The sequence below is a fragment of the Odontomachus brunneus genome, unplaced genomic scaffold, assembly GCF_010583005.1.
Source record: "Odontomachus brunneus isolate Ranch 3 - 2012 unplaced genomic scaffold, Obru_v1 Obru_scaffold_005, whole genome shotgun sequence".
Lineage (NCBI taxonomy): Eukaryota > Metazoa > Arthropoda > Insecta > Hymenoptera > Formicidae > Odontomachus > Odontomachus brunneus.
The window spans coordinates 2,291,564-2,313,975 of record NW_022639455.1 but is presented as its reverse complement, the minus strand read 5'-3'; the positions used below and the strand labels follow the sequence as shown (position 1 = coordinate 2,313,975).

Below are 22,412 nucleotides of genomic sequence, written 5' to 3'. Positions count from 1 at the left end.
TATATATATATATATATATATATATATATATATATATATAGACACATACACCCAAAATTTCCATTCAAAGACTGTGGTGCATTTAACAGCATCATTTATTCTACTGTATCTTTTTATCAGTAATATATTTGTATTAAATATGTTATTAAATGTTCATTCTCCGAAGTTCATTGTCGATCTTACGCGTTCTTTTTTAAAATACATGGAACGTTGTTAACATCGACAATAAATAAACAAAATGCTAAAAGAGGAGTATTCGATTTCGGTTGCGATACACAGATTAACTGCAATGAATCCAGGAGATAATCATTCCATCTGTCTGAACGCCATTCTTGTACATTTGCGATACATTTGACACACATCGTTTGTAATTCAGAATAGCAGTTGTAAATTACACGCGAATTACTTTGCAGCTTCAACATTTCGGGCTATTTAGCGAAAGAGATATAGCTATATATAAAATGTACAGTAATTTATAATTTATTTTACCATTTGTGTAAAACACATGAAGAAGAAGGCCATGATTCTACTTCATATATATATATATAAAATAATTATTATTACATAAAAAAGAAATAATGTAAAAATAGATTGTATATATGTGTATGAATACTATTTGCGCCTTTCCTGTATAGAGTGTTGAATTTGCAGAAAAACTTGGTAAAAATATAATATTTCCGTTTGTGACGGAATATTATATAGGTATTGGGGTACTACATGTATATAAGAAACCGGAAGATTATATATTTATTGTACATTTGTATTATTCTTAACAATATTAATCAGGCGAAGACCATTAGAGATGCATTATAAAAATATGAATTTTCAATAGGGACATTCAGAATTACCTATTTCTTTACTTCTATGCGCATGAAAGTTCAAATACAGATAAGAAATATATGTGTATTATTTTTTTAAAGTTTTATAGAGTACTGTTTTGAAAGAGAAATAAAGTTGTAAGATCAAGTGTCCTATGAAAAAAAGTGAAGTTTTTATAAAATTTTATATCACTGCATATATTTCTATTTTATTAGATTTATTTCCTCTGTTCTGTTGCTCTTTTGCATATTTGCTGTACAAATAATAAATCTAGAAAAAAATCTTTATAGATTATCACAAGCATTCATTTTACAGTAATTTTCTATCTTGTATAAAATATTGTGAAATTATGCTTATACATTTGCATCATGCTTAAGTATCATTTTGATATCGTTCGTAAATCGTGATCGATTTTGATTGTTGATAAAAATTACTTGGATAATGAATCATCATATACATGTGACTCATCATTTTTATACTAATGCAAATATAATGTATTATATAATAATCAATGATCGGCTTTTTTTGTACAAATTTATCATCAATCAGTATATATTGTATTAATATATAAACGTAATATCATCTTTGAGTCCGATTTAGAATGTTTTAATAATTTTGATGTGACGGAAAGATAACCAGCTTTGATAAGATATGCCTCGATGTTAAAACCGATAAAAGTTTATCTTACTTTTCGTTGTCTCTTACTAATACGAATCCTTGGAAAAGTTGAATAGAATTGATAAATGGCATTATTATAAATGAAAAACTTATTAATTTTTATTGATCTTTTATCAAAATTAATTTTTTATCAATATAAAAAATAAATGATTCGTTCAGACTTTTTGCCTAGAAAAAATAAATTATTTAAGAAATATTGTTATATTTTATTGAATGTCAAACGATTTTTTTTTAATGTAAATTTTATGTAAATTTAATCTCTATAAAAACTATAACGAGTTGATGGATATATTTCACATCTAAAATTAATAAATCGTCGGATTGGATATACATAAATGGATAAATAATGGTTAAATAATTAATCAAGTACAAAGATATTACATAAAAAGGCTTTTAATTTATGACAAAATAGCAGATCAAACATATAGAATTGCAAAAATCTATATAGTGGTGTGGATAATAGTATATGTGGTATATGTAATACGCCTGAATCTAAATGCTGTCGTAAAACTCCACTAAAGAATCTTAATTGTTTGATTGAGACCTCGTTACATCAACAGTGAACATTGAAAAGGCACAATCAATGTCAACAGTACAAAAGTATCAAAATTAAATACGCAGATATCGCCTCTCCTATAAGAAAGCTATTATAAACATATGCATTTTGTGAGCTTAGCCATTTCTATAACACCTGTACTTCGTTCATTATCCAAAAGCTCTATTAATGTATTACAATTTGGTTACTTTATATAAATGCATAAATGCACCTCATAGAGGTAGAAACTTTTTTTTTGGATGAGCGCGACTTAATTATGCAATCAGTCTCTAATTACAGTCTACTATGTTAGACAAAAATGTTAGACTTTTATTGTTACATCATGATTAAATATTTCTGATGTGCGAGTAACGACGAGTGCTAGACGTTGTTGCAAAGAAGGCTTTCCAGGTCGTAAAAGGTCAAGTTTTTTTTTTGTTAAATCCTTCTTTCTTCTGCATTTACATTTAAAAATGGAAACTTTATATATGTGTACATATATGTGTGTGTATTCGTGTGTGCAAAACGCGAACATCTTTTCGCGTAATAAAATCTAACAACATAATATAAAAGATTATATCAATAACTATCAATGTGTTACAACTGGAGTTACTACAAAATTCACTCACACGTTTGAGATGTCAAACTATCAATATACTGTAAAAGGCTGTGTAACGAAAATAACTATATCAAATAAAACTTAGTTATATATTAAAACTATATATGAAACGCCACATATAAACAAATATTAATTAATAAAAATGATAATAGTTTTCAGTGACTTTACAGTGTGTTACTACTTTATTTCAACATAACTCACGTGATATTAACAGAATGAAACAGAAGATTAAGAACATTTTATTATATCTATATATATCTTCCTTAATTTTTTTTATAATTCTTAATAGAGAGTAGAAGAAAGAGTGCTGAAATCATCGAAGGTTGCAAATAAGTAGCGCAAAGAGGTCAACTGAGAATACAATTATTTTATTTCAACGAATGTAATTACATCATTATGTAAATAATGTATTAGAAAAACGAAACAATATTCGCAAATTTCGTAATATTTTAAATTACTTCAAATATATTAATATTATCCATATTTCAGCACTCTGAGGACAAGTATGCAAGCAATCTCGCATTTAATTTGGCATTATGGATGTTAAATTCTTTTTCTTTTTTAACTCAAGTTACAAATAACAGGAATGTATTATATAGTAATATAATGTCAAGATAATAATAATATATTATTATCGAAATGTTTTAACAATATCATATAGAAAAAACAGATGTTTTCCGAATATTTTAAATATATGAAATTAGTGAATATATTATATACATATATGTATATATAAATATATTAGCATAAATTGCATGTATCTTATGTTCGAGTATATTCTTTCTGTACGTAATACAGAAGGCAGAACAAATTAAAAGTGTCAACCCACTGTAAAGTGTCACGGAAAACTTTCATTTTTCGTATAAATACAATTCTCTTTCCTTACGCGCTTAGCTTTCGATTATAGGAGTCGAACCTTCTTCCGTAACACGAGCTATATATTGTTTTATGTTTGTTATAGCAAGACGCAGCAGTTTGTTTTCTTCTTACGTTCACTCCCATCTCCCTGGTTTTCCTGTGCTTTGCGAGCAGCTATCGCCCGCATTAAATCAAAGAACACCTGCAAGCGTATCATGTTTATTCACCTCCTGCTTCTTTACGTAGGAACTTTCTTATATATAGACATTTACGAATAAGAACCAAGATGTATATTATGTTCTGTTCGCGTCCACATTGAAACACAATTGCCGACTGCGTATAGGAAATATTTTTAATTGTACTTAAACATTGATACAAGTACTTCTTTATCTCATAAAAACGTGTAACTGACGTATGTAACGTATACGAAGGAAACTTTGTAACAGTGTCGTTGAAAAGAAAGAAACGGAAAAGCAAGCGTGCTTGCGTAAACTGCAATAAGCTTTACAGATGACACGTATACATCGCTTCACACTTATGCAAATGTGAACAAATTATTAAACTGATGTTTGAGTGTCTCAAATATCAGCGAGCCTGAAGCAATACGAAGAACGAGATATGCAATAAAATATGTATCAAAAAGAAAAAAACAATTCTATTTTCTTTAATTTATTTTATATAACTCTTACTATTTTATATAACCCTTAATTGCATATTTTCATTGCATATCTGTAACAGTCATTGATAACCAGAAATTGTTTATTCAGATCGAATAAACTGTCAACATTCCACGTGTGTTTTCCATAGATACGTAAACAAAGTTGCCGAAACAATAAATGCCATAGTCTGATAACAAAGCATAAAGTAAAAAATATGGTGCAAGAAAAAACGGCAAACCTATAGAATAATGCACTTCTTTTTCTTCCTCTTGGCACGGTCTTTACCTCGACCATTGCTCGCCGACTTATCCTCAATCTTGCGTGACCTTATTTCACGCATCAAGTCGAAAAATACCTGCAAATGTGCAACGGATGCTATCTCAAAGCTTTAAGGCATATAAAATGTGCATTATAAAAAAAATGAACGATTATTTCCTTTCATTCTTAAGTGGAAGAAGAGAACGGTGAGATTGTGCGCATAAGCAATAGCACAACAAATAGAACACAGTGTGATATATTTAATAACACGTAAATATACACAGAATTAAGCTCATTTAAATGCGTATCTCATGCAATCGACTCATATGCTGTATACATTACATCGAGAACAACATAAAAGTGAAAAGCAACGAAAATATAAATATGTGAGCGCATCTGCCATTTTCAATAGTTTAACTATACAGAGTGTGTACGCTTGTAAATATCTGACTAATAAAGTGAATCTATAATTGTATATTTAATATCACATTACACAATATTGTAAAGTCTAGCTAAAAAATATTTAATCCTTTAAAAGTTCCTCATATTGTATTTTTAATAACAATAGTTTTTTATCATTTGGAAATATAGTATTCAACTAAGAAATATATATTTGTGATGAGAGATATGTTGGTTCTGTTAACAATATTAAATAAGAATTGTTTTAAGCAGCACTTTACCTTGTCTACATTTTCTTTTGTTTTAGCGCTTGTTTCTACATAAGGAACACCCCATTGCTGAGACCTTGTTTGAGCTTCCGCTAGACTAACCTTCCTTTTCTCTTGTAAATCACTCTTATTACCCACTAATAAGAATGGAATGTTTTCATCATTTTTTACCCTGAGAATTTGTTCTCTGTGAAAAAGATTTATTTTTTAGATTATTATGTGAAGAGCAGTTTGATAATAAAAAGTGTTGAATTGCATAGTGTATGTAAATTAACAATTAGTTGCATTAAATCTTACTCACCTGAATTCTTGTGTAGCCTGGAAGCTATCATCTTCTGTTATCGAAAATACACAAAGAAATCCTTCCCCACTGCGAAAGTAATTGTCTCGAATTGCTGCGTAATCTTCTTGTCCTGCAGTATCTAGGATATCTATTTGTACTTCTTCTCCATCTAATACAACTTTTTTTCTGTAGGAATCTGCTTTTGTAGGTTCGTAATCTTCAACAAACTGATTTTAACATTAGAATTAAAGTTAAAACAAAATTTATTTATATAATATATATCTTCTTAAAATATGATTAAATACAAACTTGAAAAATATTTAATACACATATACTTGAAATATTTAATACACATATTTGTTAAAACTCCAATAACAACCAGCTGCTGGATTTTATATAAAAATGAACTTACCTCATCATACATAAACTGCAGTGTGAGAGCTGACTTTCCAACACCACCACTGCCAACCATTATGACCTTATGCATTGCTTGAGTGGCTCCTGGTTTCTTCGACATTTTTGCCTTAATCACCTTCAATTAAGATAAAGTAAGTAGTGATTAAGTGTGCTTCATATCATAACAGTACAGGATAGTAACAAAGTTTTGTGTTCATATTCTGTGTCTAAATATATAAATGCAGAATTATATATAAAATATTACAATATATATATATATATATAAATATAAATAAATAAATAAATAAATATATATATATATATATATATATATATATATATATATATATATATATATACATTATGATATAATTTATATTATACAATATATATATTGTAATATATTATAATACTATATATATGTAAATTATGTATATTTGATGATAATAAAATTAATAATGAAGGTATGAAATTATACACATATATACATATATAAAATCTTTCTGATTTTTTTCAAAACATGACTTTCTTTATGACGATCACCTTAATTAAAGTAGAGCAAAGTTTACAATGGCAGGATGTAGGAATTATTCTGTCAGTATGAGAAATCTCTCTTTCTCTCTTTCTGAGACTATGTTCAAGCTATATAGTTACATGTGTATTCTCATTTATTGTGTACTTTATACACTACATAGAGAATATATATCTTCTGTATTTAAATTGAATAGCTCAGAATATCAGTATATCTTTAACAGTGGAAACTTCAAACGCTTAGTCCATTATTGTATATTTGTGAGAATTGGATTATCATATACACCTCATAGTCTTTACTCCATTATTCTGAATTTCATACTATATCTTGCATATGCAATAAACAACTATAAATATCATTCGAAAATCATAACATTCAAATTATGACAAAAGTTTAAATTAATTAAAAGTGAAAATCTGATAACAAGACCTTTTCGACTAATTTTACAATATTATGATCAACAATTAATTCTAGTTATAATATTAAATTGTAAACAGAAGCGTTACCGTTATTTCCGTGTAATAGGAAACATGAAGAAAAACAACACGTTTACCCAGTCGAACTGAATTATGCACATCTTGCGATATAGATCACTGTCGATTAGAATCCACTTTAGCTCTTGTCCCACAGATCAAACACATAATAGGAGAGAAACGTCGAAGGAAAAGCAAAATAATAGAATGAACCACCAAGAGAACATAAAACACACCTCGTAGATCGTCCGTAACTGTAAGCAGCGCCTTATAACTCGCGCACCTTTCTATTTCCGCATCTCGCTTACGGGAAATCCGATATAACGATTGTTATAAATAATTGCAACACCCTACCACGATCGTGTAGTACGTACGATCGCCGAATGAGATCATCGAGATTATCGAGCGGTGCCGATCGCACAGGGCGAATTAGAAGCCGTTGACGGGGTGTAACATGAGTAACGAAAAAGGCGGTGCCGTATTTCCGAACGACGGAGCGGAGATTCCGCGAAAGCCGGATGGATGATTGTTCCGCCCGCCGGATATAAAAGAAAATATTGAACGCACGGTGGCGTCTCGGGTACGCGATAACGAGAGCCGCGACCACCGGCGATAAATACCTCGGGAAATCGTGCGAATGTCGAAGCGCCTCGGGAACTCTCTTCCGTGATCTTCTCCGTAGCCCGTCACACACGCGTTGGTTTACACTACTTTCACGCAACCGCTAGTACCGATAGTGAAACGCGGTGTCGTCTCGGTCGTTGAATCATCGCACCATTTCTCTGTCACAAATTGCGCCACCAGCAACGCCACCCAGTGGCGATGAAGGACATTCACGCCATGTCCGATGTGGGTGGAACCCGATTGGACACAGATTGTAATGATTGGTTCGACCTGGTAATTCACTAGATAATTCTTTGCATCGGTTGGTTGTATCCAATCGTACCGTGGTCAATCGAGACACTCCCGTCCGATGTCCAATGCTCGTTATCCAATCAAAGCGCATTAGCTCTCCGGACGCGATGATATTTTTCGTCACCAGAATGCAATGCGAACTTCTCATTGGTCGACTTGAGTGGCGTGTCAAGTGCGACTAACTACTCGTGGCCGGTACCGAGAAAACAACACGTGAGTCACGAATCGGCAGGTGAAAGAGAGTGACATAACCTCTCATGAAAAGTAGAGAGAAAGAGATAATTAATTTTTGTAAGTGAAGCGTTGCGATTGTACGTAGATAACGTACATTCTTTCCGCGTTTCTCCCGTCTAAACGTTGACATTGTGGTATGATCGCATCATCAAATAAAAATCTCGAAAATGAGATTGAAGATCCCGTCGAGCAGATGCTAAAGAAGACCGGTTGCATCGAATTGCATTATCAAGTCCAAGTGTGTTTATCTAAATTATATCAGTATTGATTAACTTAAAGTCGAATTTAACTAAATTTATACAGTTTTTAATTTATTTCTATGTAAAATGAGTTCAATTAGAATTAAAATCAGTCCACTCTTACAATTTAATAGTGTTTCAAAGATTAAGTAACACCAGAAAAAAAGATCTGTTGAAATCAAGTATAAGCATTTTCTTTTTACTTTTTTTTTTATTATTCACATATATCTTGTACTTCCTTTCAATACGTTCTCTTTTTTAATCTGATAAATTAAAAATATGAAATTTACATTAAATAACACGGAGGACTCTACAATTCATTTTCAGGAATGTATAGCTGAACACCAAGATTGGAGAAAATGTCAAGACCAAGTAAAGAAGTTTAGGCAATGTATGGCTGAGCACACAAAACAACAAGAATTAGCACAGAAATAATAGTTATCTAGAAGATGTGGTTGTTAGGGAGATATGTCAGATCTCTGTTGTCTCCTGTTTGGAATGGGGAAAAATGTAAAATGGTAATAATAGTCCGATCAGATCTAGCTATGGGAAAAGGCAAAGTTGGTGCTCAGTGTGCCCATGCTGCACTAGAGTGCTGCCGTCAGACCTTACATAGCCAAAAGAAGCAACAAATGTTTCACTCCTGGTTACAAATTGGACAACCTAAAATTGTTCTTCAAATACAAAACGAAGAGAAATTGTTAAATCTAGCAGATAAAGCTCAACATGCTGGTCTAATTACCGCTGTAATAAAAGATGCTGGTAAGACTCAATTGAGGCCTGGTACAGTTACAGTTGTTGGTATAGGACCAGGATCTAATGAAATTATCGATAGCCTTACATCAAAATTAAGATTATTATAGTGCTGATTTTAATTGGAATATTTTATAGACTCAACTCTGTTTGAATATCAAGTTATTAGGATGAAAGGTTACATAATTATTTTAATATTTGGAATTTTGGTGATTTTCTAACAAAATAAGTTTCAAAGAAGCTTTTTCTCTTCATGCAAGATTAAAATTTTGTAATTATTACAATGACTGCAATATATATTTTGTGCTAAATATAATTAATATTAAAGTGTTATGTAATACACATAGAAATAAAAATCAATTTTGATCTGTAATATAAATTGTATATTTTCTTTACTAAGAGTATTAATTACGGACGTATGAAAATTTTTTAAAATTAGATACATAATCATTATTATAAAGATAATCAAATTTTATGTTCCTGATACTGTTTGTGTATCCCGATGGAAAGATTAAATAAGATATTTTTCTGTCTAGTTGATCTAGTGTGGCATAATAACAAGTTTTATTATACTAAAATAATGTCTCCACTGCTATAACGATATTGTTTTTCCACTCATCTGTGAATGGCATCTCAAGAACACTTTAAAGACACGCATAGTTGCCGGAAGTAAATAATATATATACACGCTGCACTACCGTCATATATCGTAAGCACAATTTATATAACATGCCTAAGTAGGTGTCTTTCAAAAAATATACTAAAAATTCTAAATACAATTTTGCCAAACAATTTGTTAAGAAAAAATAGACTATACGAAAATTGCTTTCTCATTCGAAGAAGAGTGTAGATATTAGAAATATAAATATATTATAAAGATTTCACCAATCTCACATTATATACATATGTGCTCAGCATTAAAATATTCCCAAGAGAGTGTGTATACCACTGTACTATCTAAGTTATTACAAGATTGAGCAATAATAGTGTAACAGGAAAACGCGCGCTCCCTAATCCTGCTAGTCGGTTAGATTATAATTTTATAATAATTATAATATTATAAATAAATATAAAATGTATGTATAACATCATAATAGTAATTATAATCTTATACATACATATAATTATTATAATATAATAATTATAATTTTTTATGCATACAGCTACCATATGGTTCTTAAACCATACAATTTTATTAGAGTTTAATTGGGATCAAATTGTTACGAAAATTATACAAGTATTTTATTTTTCATCATTCTCATTCAAGCGCACATCGCAGAATATTCTTTGTATGAAGTAAATATGGAATAATTACAAGATGCAATGGCGAATCAATGACGGCATCAAAAAACGTGTGTCTTATTCACGAGAAGTTCCGATGATCCTTAGATATACACACAGGATGTGCCTTGGGATTTCTTGTACAACAGAAAGACTCGCAGAATAGCTGGAACACTCCCGGGCGAAAGTTAAAAATTCACGACTTATGAATATGATACGAGTATGCAGAGCTGCAGTTTGAAAGACGAAGTGCCGTAAACCAAATTTCAGAGCTTGCGTTACAATATCGTCGTCTACAACTAATACATTCTAGAGTGATTACGGAAGTAATTATAGAGAATCGATCACTCGCGTTCGTATCGTCAAATGTGTAAAAATACATATCAATATCGAAAAAGAGAGATATGCATCATTCTTTACTAAGGAGTGTATACCAATCACATTTTTGCTCCGTACACTTAAAATCGCTAAGGATAAAATTAACGTCGTCGAATCTCGCGCGTCAAATCGAAAATTACGTTTGCCCGCGACGAATACTCATATCATACTCACGTGGCCACCTCTTGTCATGTCAGTTTGTCAACTCTATATCACATACGGTTGAATTCAAACGTTTGATGTATGCACGCGTCTCTAATTATAGAGCGGCGCACAGTGTTTCAGTTCATGTAGCACATACGCGTTGGAGTATTTTACTCATACTATTTAGACTGATCATTTGGCAAATGTACATCACATTGTTCGCAATGAAAAACGTCGTTCATCAATCTCAGCGTTATGCATCTTCGATGCGGACGAATATTAAGTGATTATCTTAACGAGTTCTGGCGGCTCTACGTAATTATTTAATACATGTGGCGCTTCGTTAAATTCGTCAAGTTCGTCACCGTTATCCGCGCCTTGCGCAAGTAAAAAGTACTGTTCGCTTCTGGTGGGCCATAATAGATGTGCCATTACGCAATAAGCGAAACAATCTACCGAGTACGTTATACCTACAAATCGACGGATAAGTGAATCAGACATATTTAAGAATGAGCTGTTTTCGCTCTCTATACGGGATCTTACTCACCTAACAACAGCTTAAACCTCCATAATGCGCTCACTTGAAGAGCTATGAGTGCTATAATGGGCAGATATATGAACCAAACTAACGACGACGCGCCAAAATGTAGGAGAAAGTGCAGCTTTTGAGTATTATGCTCGTATGTCATAGTGTTCCGTAGTTCGCACAGAAACCATACCATTATTGCACTTCGGAATAACAATATGAACCATCCTGGCCAAGTTTGATATTCGTCTATGTCCTCGATGATGTCGACCTCCGTCTGGAAAGCAAATCGCGCATTAATGAGTTTTTAATATGCACTTTCTCACTTCTGATGTCATAAATCAAGATGACTACGATTAGGAGCCAGGAGTTTTAAGTACAAATATTTAAACTCTTAATATGTTGAAAGTTTAAAGATTTGTATCTAAGGACAAAAACAAGAATGCCTGGAGTTAGATGCCAATGTTCAGGCATTGATATCTTTACCTTGACAGAAAATATAATATCAAGTGATTTATTACTGATGTTAGAGACGTCGTTAAAACGTCATCTTGTTCGCTGAGAACTCACCATATTCCAAACATAAAGTAAGATGTGGACGACTCCGTAACAAAACCATATGGCAAATACCAGCGGTTTCCATGTCAACTCCATTCTTGTAACTGCCCATCCTTTGGCAAGCAGGAGCAATAATAACATAAATGACGTCTAAAAACATGAAATGGCTTAATATCAAAGAATCGAAGTGCGAGTTATCTGGGAGTCGTTAAAATGTAAAACAAAAATTGTCTCAATGTTTTCAATGGTTCAAAGCAACTGCCTCGCAAGATACATCAATGTTGTGGGATCACGTTGTAGAGAATAACTACATTAATATATTCTTTCAATAGACAGAGTTCACAGTTCTACAAGACTGTCAAGTTCTACTCACCCGTGATAGAATATCAAAAATATCACCTGCAACTTCTAATTGCTCATAGCCCACTCCATCTAGTGCAAATTTCAACACGTGTATCAGGATCAAGCATACCGCTACGAATTCTAATAATAAACTAGCAGTGAACAATCTCGTTACTGGATGCTTCTGCAATCTCACTGCGTACAGCTGCAGCGGCACCAGTATGATGTAACACATGAAAAACAATAAGTACAGCTCGATAGTGTTCTGTCTGTCGTACGAGAATTGATAAGTCAGACTGTTTAGGCCACTGGTGTTTGGATTGCCGTTTACTAGCCAGATATCGTACTCCAGCTCGTCGTGCTTGTCGTAATGCTCCCATTGGCAAGTGGTTTCGTTTCTGTAGCACGCGACCAGGCTCATGTACCAGAATCGCGGCTGCCAAAAATCCTGTATGACGTACGTGAACTGATGGCCTTTGACGATATTCCACACTGAGTCCTCGTCCGGGCACAATCTGTCACGGGGACACGGCACTCGCCTTCAAGCACAAAGGAAAGCACGATATCACGCGATTGAAATACAACCAAATAGGTGCTATACGGTCGGGATACCACAGATGTGTGTCATCTCTATTACACACACACACACACATATATACACACACACACATATACACACACACACACGCGAGAAAGAAGAAACATTTCGCGAGCTACTCTACCTCAAGAAGTCCTGACCCTCCTCGTTGCAGTGCGGATCGTAGGAACTCTGTTTCAGCGTGCCGAACATGTAGGCGCACGCGGTGCTCTTGTTGGCGAGCGTGCGATTGCCATAGTACTCCAGGAAGTGGCCACGGTCCAGAATCGCCAGGGTAATCGGCGCGTCGAAGTCGGAGCGCGCGGTCACGTTGCCGAATATGTAGCCGTACGAGTCCTTCTGCCGGTGGCGGTCGGTCTTCTGGAAGCCGAACTTGATGAGGAAACGGAAGAACTCCCTCGTGTTGAAGGTGCCGGTGATGTGTGTGGCGTGCGCGCAGTCCGGTCGCAGTGACAGCCACAGCAACACGCACAGAACGCGCACCAGCCGCCGACGGCCGAGCATCGTTCCTCGTCGGCGCGCGATCGCAGTCCTCCTCGACCTCACGCTCCCGTCAGGAGGCGACGGACACTCTCGGCATTTTCTCGCGCACACCAGCTGCTATCCGCTGCTCGCGGACTATCACTTTCTCGTATTCTTTCTCACTCTGTCTCGCTTTCGCGACGGTGCGACGTGACGGCGCTCTCTCACACGCAGCAACTTACGGTGATAAAAGTGGCGGCGATCGTGATGGCTCTCATCGCCTCTTCCTCATGGAGACGCGATGGCACCCTCTCGACCATCATACCGCTCGTTGTCTGGCGCATAGTCGTCGCCACTGCCGCCGGTGATTCGCAACCGGACATGCGAATATTAATTGCCACTGGCCTTCCGAGAGCGCGCCCCGGGAGCGTTTAATGACCGACCGGCCTCTGTCCGTTAAGTGTATACTCTGTCTCTCTTCTCTCCTCGGCGCTTTGAACTCGCCTTTTCCTATCGATTTTCCCCACCCGTCCAACGGACGAGACGGACGGAGCGATTGTCTGCTTTCGGAAAGAGACGCTCTCACGCTGTCCGATCGTATTCGCTCAGCCGTCTGTCTGTCTTCTCGTCGCGATACCTTTCGTATCGGCTTTCGTGAGACAGATACACTTGTGATCGGAAAAAAACTGGTGAGAGCACGGGACTTTGAGTCAGGGACGCGCGAATGAACGAGTGACGCCGTGCACGGAGTAGACTGCTCGCAGCAGACTCGCTATGTGCTCTTTCGACCGACGGGCGTCTTTCGTCAGCTCGTTGCCAAAAATGCGACGTTATAGCGCGATGATGACGCAAAGCCGATAACGTCAATTGACCGCGTGACCGAGCGCACCGGCTAATTGCGCGTAGTAAATAATGGAATATATCGAACGCGTTGAACTGTAGTCAGCTGAAGTCTGTAAAAGATAACGATAACGGATGACTAAGGTTTGCCCTTGTGCTCAGGAATAAGATTACAGGAACTTGGGTGTGTGTACACGTTTTCGAGGAAGGTAGTGGGGTTTGTTTGAGGTTATGTGATAGCGTGACTGTGCTATTGGTTTTGGCGCACTTGTGCAAGCATGTTTTTCTTGTTATTTTCCTTATTTGCAAGATACGAATAAATGAAATAAACATGCTAAGAAAATTATATATCGATGGCAAACGGATAAGAAAATCTAATATCTCTCAAAAGCGCGGTATACACCTAACCTTTAAAAATTTATCAACTTACGTGAAAAAACTACTAGAAAAGGCCGGTTTATTTAAATTGAATGCGGTATTGATTTATATATATAAGAATCTTGAGGAAATTTAAATGATTTGGAATTTGGGACTATTTGTTATGATATGATTGATTTCTTATAAGTTAGGGTTTTCTTTGGAACGTAGAAAGATGCTATGATAAATGTTCCTCGTATAAGATTTTGGCCCTGAAAAGGGCCGTTTAAAATTATTAATTGAAGAATTTAGGCACGTTCTCCGCGGATTCGGCGTGCCAACTGGATATCTTTAGGCATGATGGTAACCCTCTTGGCGTGAATTGCACAAAGGTTGGTGTCTTCAAATAATCCAACGAGATAGGCTTCGCTCGCTTCTTGCAGAGCCATCACAGCGGAGCTCTGGAAGCGAAGGTCAGTCTTGAAGTCTTGAGCAATTTCACGAACTAATCGCTGGAACGGCAATTTGCGAATCAACAGCTCTGTGCTCTTCTGGTAACGGCGAATTTCACGAAGAGCAACTGTTCCAGGACGGTAACGATGTGGCTTCTTTACACCACCGGTTGCAGGCGCACTCTTACGAGCAGCCTTTGTCGCCAATTGTTTGCGGGGAGCCTTTCCTCCAGTTGACTTACGAGCTGTTTGCTTGGTTCTAGCCATCTTCAGTAGTCAGAGTGGTCAGTTAATGGTGCGTACAATACGACGTGTTGTAAGCGAGTGCATGGTTCAACTAAAATGCGCCTTTATATAGGCCCCACTGTGGCCCAGCGATCCAAAAGCTGTTTGCTCATTGGCTAACCGAGCGGTGGTGGGGATAGCACTAGTGAGAGTAGAGATTGGCTGAGACGCGATGCCAGCGCGCATACGACGTGCACTCGCTTATAACAATGAAACAGTTTTGACTCATTTTGGGACGCATCAAATGCTCAGCAGAAGAATGTTTTTATCTTATTTCGACATGTTTTTTTTGTTAGTAAAAGTCGAATTCGTCTCGAAATATGTCAAAAGAAAGTATTACAGCCGTTCTACAAACGAGTGTATATTGTACAGTAGAATGATGAAAATATAAACATAAATAAGTTGCTAACAAGGACTCCTTTTTTTGTTAATTAAAAAGAACGAGTTGTTTAATACTTAATTTAATACTCATACTAATAGCTGCGTTGCTTGGATGCTCTATTCAACTGCAACGTTGCTGATTGGCTGTTAGCGCTGTGATGGGGATGCATTCTATGGAGGCTATAAGAAGTCGCCGTTGAGTGAGTCGGTATATTCGCTTCAAAGCTTCTTTAGAGTACGTATCGTTATACAACATGACTGGTCGTGGTAAAGGAGGAAAAGGGTTGGGAAAAGGAGGTGCGAAGCGCCACAGGAAGGTTTTGCGTGATAATATCCAGGGAATCACTAAACCAGCTATTCGTCGTTTGGCGAGGCGAGGTGGTGTAAAGCGAATCTCCGGATTGATTTACGAAGAAACTCGAGGTGTGCTGAAAGTATTCCTTGAGAACGTCATTCGTGATGCTGTCACCTATACTGAACACGCCAAGAGGAAGACCGTCACAGCTATGGACGTTGTCTATGCTCTGAAACGTCAAGGAAGAACCTTGTACGGTTTTGGCGGTTAAGAAAACTGATCTTACAAAATGGAGTCGCCTTCACGTTTTCTCCAGAACGAACACTTCATTTCATTAATCTCTCATTATGAACACCTTTCCTTTCACTCCATCGGTCTTTTTAAAGACTACTATATTCTTCATCATCCAATATAAACACCTTTCGTTCTATCATCGATCTTTCTGAAGATCACCATATCATCCTTCATCAGTCAGTACGAACATCTTCCTTTCCTTTCATCATCTTAAAGGCGAGAATCAACGGCCCTTTTCAGGGCCCCATTTAACTAAAACGTTGAAATCGCTCTGTTGCAAAATCGCATAAATTACCTTGTCAATATTTACACGTATATTTTTTAAGTAAAAGAAGACATTTGAAGCAATCTATATCTTACTGTAATATAACTTTAATTAACCCAGATAAATTAATCCATAAAATAACAAAAAGTTTTCTGAATAAATTTAATTCGTATATATGTGCAACAAGTAAAAAATTCGCAATACCTAAGTTGCGTTCACTTTGGACGTTTTCGCGTTAGTAGTAATATTCTATTTTTATTGTTCATTATATGTTAAAGATAGAATATTTTTAGCACGAAAGCGTTTCAAACGCGAACGCTGTTCTGATATAATTATCAAAATCACATTTTTCTCTTTATGTGTAGATTGATTCATGCACATAGTAACCGTTTCTTGGCTATATTTGTTCTCTCCATGGTCCGTGTGATACCTATTTAAAGGTTAAGAGGAATCTACGCTTTCAGTAACATTGCCGACGGATAACCGTTGACCGGTCCGGTTGCTTCGTGTGAACAATAATTTTACGATATTCAATAAACTGCAATCTAAAACTGATCGTGACACATTGTGAATTTCCATTATATACGAATAGCTATCACTTTTGAGGAATATAAATGTCAATTATGTATACATTCACATTTCGACCGGTTCTCCGCTACGTGACGCGAGAGTTAACCATGACGTTCAAAGTTCGTCCCAGCGTGACTCGACTATACCATTCCATAGGACCTTTGACACAATTGACAGACGATGAATTGATGACGAAGGAGACGGTCGCCAAGCTGGCCAAGGAGGAGATCGCACCGCTGGTGCGGAAAATGGAGAAAGATGGGAAAATAGACGATGGCTTGCTGCGAAAGTTTTTCGAGAACGGCCTGATGGGCATCGAGATCCCGGTCGAATATGGCGGCACGGGGAGCAACTTCATGAGCACGATCTTGACGATTGAGGAGATCTCCAAAGTGGACTCGGCTCTGGCAATCCCCGTCGACATCCAGAATACCTTGATCAACTCGCTGATCTTAAAGATAGGCTCCGAGGAACAGAAACGGAAGTACCTGCCTGCCTTGGCGCAAAACACCATCGGTAGCTTCTGTCTGTCGGAATCGCAGTCTGGATCTGACGCCTTCGCCATGAAGACTCAGGCGCAGAAAGACGGCAGCGAGTATGTGATCAATGGTACGAAAATGTGGATCTCGAGTTCTGATGTCGCAGGACTGTTCCTACTGTTTGCCAACGCGAACCCCAGTGCCGGCTATCGCGGCATCACGACTTTCCTAGTGGAGCGAGGTACACCAGGTATGACGATCGCCAAACCTGAAAACAAGATGGGTATGAAGGCGTCGGGTACTTGCATGCTCCATTTCGACAACGTCAGGATACCCGAGAGTAATCTGCTGGGCGAATTTGGCTGCGGGTACAAGTATGCGGCTGGTTTCCTGAACGAAGGTAGAATCGGCGTAGCGGCACAGATGATCGGTATCGCTCAGGGTTGCCTGGACGCTACTATACCGTACATGCTGGAGAGGAAACAGTTTGGGCAGGAAATCTTCTTGTTCCAAGCGGTACAGCATCAAATCGCGCAGATGGTGACGGACGTGGAGTGCGCCCGACTGATGGTCTACAACGCGGCAAGGCTGCTGGAAGCCAAGAAGGACGTTATGAAGGAAGCGTCCATGGCGAAGTTAGTCGCGTCTGAGACCGCGCAGCGTGTTACCTCCAAATGCATAGACTTGATGGGAGGAGTTGGTTTCACGACGGACTTTCCGCATGAGAAGTATTTCAGAGACTCGAAAGTCGGGACTATTTACGAGGGCACGAGCAATATACAATTGTCAACTATCGCAAAGTGCATTCGTAAGCAATATTCATAAGAAAAGTGAGAAATGTGATCGCAAAGATCATGTGGATTTACATGTGGTTTTGTGAAATTATTCGAATATATTATATTTGTTATTATTTATATATGTATATTTGTTATATGTTTTTCTGCATCTCTTTACAATATATGTTCTGCTGTTATGTAACGTAATATATATTTCATATAGAATGATTTCATATAGTAAGAGTAAGAAATTGATCAGTCAAATATGAGAATATTGATTGATCAATTTCTTACTTCTCACAGTCATACTTTACTTTTATTGTAGACAGACCTTTAGCGACCTGTGTAATTTTAAGGAAATAAATAACTCGATTTTTCCTTTTCTTTACAAAATTAATTTTTTATTTTTACTTTATCAAAGATTTTCAACTTCTGAAATTAGGACAAAGAATATAAGTGGATCATTATAATATATATATATATATATATATTGGTTAGCGCGATAAGTGGAATTCGTAATTGCTTGCCTATCTGTCGGATCTTTACATAATTTGTTATCGCAAATAATTGGAAAGGCAATTGAGTAGTCCATATCGACTGCACTGTATATCATTATAGATATAAAATAACGTACGATATGTGCATATTATGATTACCAATGTTTCGGTTTTTTACTTATAAATGACTGATGCGAATAAAAAAAATTATTGTATTTTCGTTAAACAAAAAATTTTTGGCTCGCACATTACTTCATTAAACATTATTTTCTCGTAACTACACTAATTTTTCACGATTGGCTTGCAATTTAAATTGAGTTTAAAAAATTCTTTACAAATGTGAAGAAGTTAAAGAAAATCTTCGAAATATTATCGAACTTTTGCATTTATTTGTATCGTCAAATTAGTGCTTCAAATAGTTTTTTTACGTTTGACTAACTTAGACGATGCGTTGTATTCCAACTTACACTGATGAGAATGAATAATCCGGGCATATTTAATGTTAATCGTAGGTCATGATCATGAACATAGTATACATGGACTCCGAATGCCCTGTTTTGTCACCTAATAGAGTGAAGCCAACATTTAGAAAGAGAGTTAGAAGAGGAAAGGCTATAGTTTTCTTTCTATTTTGTCACTTTTTTGTTGCGCATGCATCCATTTTTTGTTTCCATAATATTACAGAGCACAACAGCATTCCGACTAGACTGGCAAATAAAAGTAGTCTTATTTAAATTTTATTGCACACTTTGTGCAGAAAGAAATAGGGAACATAAAGGGGCTGTACTTTTCTGACCATATGCGGGGTTCATGTATACTACGTTCATGGTCGCGATACAAGCAACGATAGGTTTTTATCGTGGACTGAAGCCGCGCACGCACATGTAAATACAGATGCACGTAGCAGACGCAACGTTGCCACATCTGCAACTAGACGGACTTGCTCATTTAACAGCTGAAGAGGACTCTGCCTGAATAGTTAAAGCTGCACTACTGGTTAAAAGTGATCGTCATAATACAAAATTTGTAGTGTAATTAAATATTAAGTCATGCAGAAAAACAAAGTTTAAGAATTAAGATTTCATTTGAACTATAAGTTTTTAATTATATATTTTTTAAATTGCTTTAAAAGGTAATTTCAACGTATGATAAAAATGGTGGCCCTGAAAAGGGCCGTTGTTTGAGTATTGTGGATGCAGTCTTGCTGTTTGCTCTGGCTTAACCACCAAAGCCGTACAGAGTTCTTCCTTGACGTTTCAGCGCGTAAACGACGTCCATGGCAGTGACAGTCTTTCTCTTAGCGTGCTCGGTATAGGTGACAGCGTCACGAATTACGTTCTCAAGGAACACTTTCAGCACACCTCGAGTTTCTTCGTAAATTAAACCGGATATACGTTTGACACCACCACGTCGCGCCAAACGACGAATAGCTGGCTTCGTAATACCCTGGATGTTATCACGCAAGACTTTCCTATGACGCTTCGCACCTCCCTTTCCCAATCCCTTTCCTCCCTTACCACGGCCAGTCATCTCGAATAACGATACGTGCTTGTCAAGGATGCGGTAGAAAATGTGCAGCGTCTCGGCCGTGGCACGATTATATAGCAGTACACTAGGCGTATCCCCACTACCGCTCCGCCAGCCAATCACAGACGACTGTCAATCTTACACGCTTCGTCTTTCTGTTTGGCGATTTTAAATGAATTTCTACGGTGCACTCTAATTTTTGGTTTCTAATTTAATAAATAATGTATGTGTATATTAAGAGAAATTAAACAATATTTGTTACTTGGAGATTTTTATGAGATATCTTCTGCTAAAGTCACAGAAATATCCCTACCACTTCTTCAGCAGCCAATCACCAACGCTTCTGCGGCTATTACTTTTTTACTAATGATAGTAAAATAGCCACCGATTAAAATGTGTGATTGTCAACTAGATAGTGCAATTTTGTAGTTGTCAATCGTAATCTAATCAGCAATCATTGATACGGTCTTTATGTACTTTGAACATATTGGACGATTAAGAATGAAGTTACGAATCTTTCGTAAGCCTTCGTTACTTTGGAAATGTTTATATTCATAGATTAATTTTTAGACCAATATTTGGAAATGTTTACATTCGTAGATTAATTTTTAGGTCGGTACTTATAGTCGAGTCTTACATTTAAAACTGCTTTATATTTATCTTTAGATAAATTGTACACTCTTTGAAAATTTAACTATATGTAAAGAATGAAAACTGATATAATGAAGAAAATTATATATAAAGAAATGACCCGCATAGCATCTGAAGATGAACTTAAGATGGTCTTAACCCGGGAGTGGGCGCATATCGGTCATTTCCTCGTACTTTTTCGTTTTCTACTTATATCATCTAATTTATTGACATTATCGTATTTTCGCTTTTACGTAAATTTTCTTTGATATTTTCTCGTATAGCATGTCGTATAGAAGTAGACGACGTAGACGCGTTTATTTCTATGTGAAAATTGATATTTTTTTAGCAATCGGTCTAAAAGACTATAGCGCGCCCACTAACGTTAGACTTTTATCTTTGCCGCGTCAGCATCGCTCGATGTGCCGCCGAATGTCTATTGTCTTTCCGACATTATAGTTGGACGGAGGTTCTCTTTTTTTTTTGTTGAATCAATAACATTTCAACAGCACGCATAGTTGGAATATATATTCTTGATTCAATAGCGATATTATTAAAACTAATACTTGAATTATTGAAACAATACATAATGTGATAGTTTTATTATTGTTATTGAATCAAGAAGATTTATTCTCTATTTCTAAATTTATATCAAATAAATTTTTAAGTTTATTAAATCAATATTTAAATTAATAAAAGTAAAACGAGAGAAGCAAGAAATTCTTATTTTATTTTATTAAACTAAAATAATGTTATTTTTTACCAATGCAATTAAAATAAAAATATTATGATTTTTTTAATATTCACATATGTATAATAAGTTTAATATGTTTTCTAAACATATTAGATATAGAAATGGTAAAGAAAAGGTGGGAAAAAGAAGAAATAGTGATATAATAAAATTATTTCTTTCAATTATTATGTTTCTTTTAATAATAGGATTGGTAATTTATTAATTATTACTTAATTATTACACATATATGTGCTTAAATATATTTCGGTCGAAATAACCGATACGCACTCACTAACGTTAGTCCCGTTAACGCTCCCACTCCCGAGTTAAATATAAAATCTAATAATGAATACTAACTCTAGACGTTCTTATTACAAACCTGGGGCCATATTATTGAAAAATATCGTATACAATATTTCGATAAAAAGCTATAATATATGTAATGAACTGTAGCTTTTTATAGAAATATCGTATGCGATATTTTTCGAGAATAAAGCCTCTTTACTAGCTGAATGGTAATAAAATACTACTACTAGTTAATTACTAATTAGAAACTACTTTGTGAGAGCTTGACTGTATCGCGCAATTGTTTTCTTTTTACAGCGGCTGCGTTCAGCAGAACACAACGGTTGCACAACCATTTTATGATTTTCTGCTCAACGGTACTTAACGCATTCAGCGACGCAACATGTTTACTCAGCGGTTGCCATGTTTTACAGCGAACTAAAAGTACGCTGAATCTGAATATATATATATACACACACACACACATAAAGATATATAATGTTGTGGATACTATAATTTAAATTGAAAAAAAAAAAAA

The 22,412-nt window shown here is 35.7% G+C and overlaps 8 protein-coding genes across 12 annotated transcripts; 4 read left to right on the top strand and 4 right to left on the bottom strand.

Moving 5' to 3' along the window:
* Positions 1-1,872: 1,872 nt before the first annotated feature.
* Positions 1,873-7,561, bottom strand: LOC116848998 (ras-related protein Ral-a). 5 transcript variants are annotated; one of them, XM_032825713.1, is made up of 6 exons: positions 7,399-7,561; positions 5,790-5,909; positions 5,396-5,604; positions 5,107-5,281; positions 4,407-4,523; positions 1,873-3,711 (listed from the first exon to the last, which is right to left on the bottom strand). In XM_032825713.1, exons 2-5 carry the CDS (start codon positions 5,892-5,894, stop codon positions 4,407-4,409), a joined length of 606 nt encoding a protein of 201 aa, XP_032681604.1. In that variant the 5' UTR covers positions 5,895-5,909; positions 7,399-7,561; the 3' UTR covers positions 1,873-3,711. The 5 variants fall into 5 exon arrangements, with proteins under 5 accessions (XP_032681604.1, XP_032681615.1, XP_032681609.1 ...); XM_032825724.1 differs by lacking the exon at positions 7,399-7,561 and adding an exon at positions 7,015-7,381; XM_032825718.1 differs by lacking the exon at positions 7,399-7,561 and adding an exon at positions 6,812-6,996.
* A 452-nt stretch (positions 7,562-8,013) lies between these two features.
* Positions 8,014-8,645, top strand: LOC116848301 (cytochrome c oxidase assembly factor 4 homolog, mitochondrial). The gene is made up of 2 exons (XM_032824227.1): positions 8,014-8,165; positions 8,494-8,645. The coding sequence occupies exons 1-2, from the start codon at positions 8,064-8,066 to the stop codon at positions 8,599-8,601; spliced, it is 210 nt and encodes a 69-aa protein (XP_032680118.1). The 5' UTR covers positions 8,014-8,063; the 3' UTR covers positions 8,602-8,645.
* Positions 8,586-9,232, top strand: LOC116848255 (peptidyl-tRNA hydrolase 2, mitochondrial-like). Its single transcript, XM_032824158.1, has one exon. The coding sequence runs from the start codon at positions 8,616-8,618 to the stop codon at positions 9,027-9,029; it is 414 nt and encodes a 137-aa protein (XP_032680049.1). The 5' UTR covers positions 8,586-8,615; the 3' UTR covers positions 9,030-9,232.
* Positions 9,233-9,461: 229 nt separating this feature from the next.
* Positions 9,462-13,250, bottom strand: LOC116848220 (integral membrane protein GPR180). The gene is made up of 5 exons (XM_032824098.1): positions 12,871-13,250; positions 12,180-12,687; positions 11,819-11,956; positions 11,270-11,525; positions 9,462-11,192 (listed from the first exon to the last, which is right to left on the bottom strand). Exons 1-5 carry the CDS (start codon positions 13,248-13,250, stop codon positions 11,002-11,004), a joined length of 1,473 nt encoding a protein of 490 aa, XP_032679989.1. The 3' UTR covers positions 9,462-11,001.
* A 1,427-nt stretch (positions 13,251-14,677) lies between these two features.
* On the bottom strand, positions 14,678-15,279 carry LOC116848262 (histone H3). Its single transcript, XM_032824167.1, has one exon. The coding sequence runs from the start codon at positions 15,122-15,124 to the stop codon at positions 14,714-14,716; it is 411 nt and encodes a 136-aa protein (XP_032680058.1). The 5' UTR covers positions 15,125-15,279; the 3' UTR covers positions 14,678-14,713.
* Positions 15,280-15,357: 78 nt separating this feature from the next.
* Positions 15,358-16,370, top strand: LOC116848287 (histone H4). The gene has a single exon (XM_032824201.1). The coding sequence runs from the start codon at positions 15,778-15,780 to the stop codon at positions 16,087-16,089; it is 312 nt and encodes a 103-aa protein (XP_032680092.1). The 5' UTR covers positions 15,358-15,777; the 3' UTR covers positions 16,090-16,370.
* A 460-nt stretch (positions 16,371-16,830) lies between these two features.
* LOC116848227 (short/branched chain specific acyl-CoA dehydrogenase, mitochondrial-like) lies at positions 16,831-18,599 on the top strand. The gene has a single exon (XM_032824110.1). The coding sequence runs from the start codon at positions 16,992-16,994 to the stop codon at positions 18,249-18,251; it is 1,260 nt and encodes a 419-aa protein (XP_032680001.1). The 5' UTR covers positions 16,831-16,991; the 3' UTR covers positions 18,252-18,599.
* Positions 18,600-19,863: 1,264 nt separating this feature from the next.
* LOC116848296 (histone H4) lies at positions 19,864-20,459 on the bottom strand. Its single transcript, XM_032824213.1, has one exon. The coding sequence runs from the start codon at positions 20,227-20,229 to the stop codon at positions 19,918-19,920; it is 312 nt and encodes a 103-aa protein (XP_032680104.1). The 5' UTR covers positions 20,230-20,459; the 3' UTR covers positions 19,864-19,917.
* Positions 20,460-22,412: the final 1,953 nt, after the last annotated feature.

Excerpts from the sequence above, each read along its gene's own strand:
- LOC116848998 (XM_032825713.1), bottom strand. The coding sequence starts at position 5,894 with ATGTCGAAGAAACCAGGAGCCACTCAAGCAATGCATAAGGTCATAATG. Across the intron at positions 5,282-5,395 it reads CAGGCTACACAAGAATTCAG|AGAACAAATTCTCAGGGTAA; the intron begins GTGAGTAAGATT and ends TCTTTTTCACAG. Across the intron at positions 4,524-5,106 it reads CAAAAGAAAATGTAGACAAG|GTATTTTTCGACTTGATGCG; the intron begins GTAAAGTGCTGC and ends GCACATTTGCAG.
- LOC116848301 (XM_032824227.1), top strand. The coding sequence starts at position 8,064 with ATGATCGCATCATCAAATAAAAATCTCGAAAATGAGATTGAAGATCCC. Across the intron at positions 8,166-8,493 it reads AATTGCATTATCAAGTCCAA|GAATGTATAGCTGAACACCA; the intron begins GTGTGTTTATCT and ends ATTCATTTTCAG.
- LOC116848255 (XM_032824158.1), top strand. The coding sequence starts at position 8,616 with ATGTGGTTGTTAGGGAGATATGTCAGATCTCTGTTGTCTCCTGTTTGG.
- LOC116848220 (XM_032824098.1), bottom strand. The coding sequence starts at position 13,250 with ATGCTCGGCCGTCGGCGGCTGGTGCGCGTTCTGTGCGTGTTGCTGTGG. Across the intron at positions 11,957-12,179 it reads TTTTTGATATTCTATCACGG|ACGTCATTTATGTTATTATT; the intron begins GTGAGTAGAACT and ends TCATGTTTTTAG. Across the intron at positions 11,526-11,818 it reads TACTTTATGTTTGGAATATG|ACGGAGGTCGACATCATCGA; the intron begins GTGAGTTCTCAG and ends TTTGCTTTCCAG.
- LOC116848262 (XM_032824167.1), bottom strand. The coding sequence starts at position 15,124 with ATGGCTAGAACCAAGCAAACAGCTCGTAAGTCAACTGGAGGAAAGGCT.
- LOC116848287 (XM_032824201.1), top strand. The coding sequence starts at position 15,778 with ATGACTGGTCGTGGTAAAGGAGGAAAAGGGTTGGGAAAAGGAGGTGCG.
- LOC116848227 (XM_032824110.1), top strand. The coding sequence starts at position 16,992 with ATGTCAATTATGTATACATTCACATTTCGACCGGTTCTCCGCTACGTG.
- LOC116848296 (XM_032824213.1), bottom strand. The coding sequence starts at position 20,229 with ATGACTGGCCGTGGTAAGGGAGGAAAGGGATTGGGAAAGGGAGGTGCG.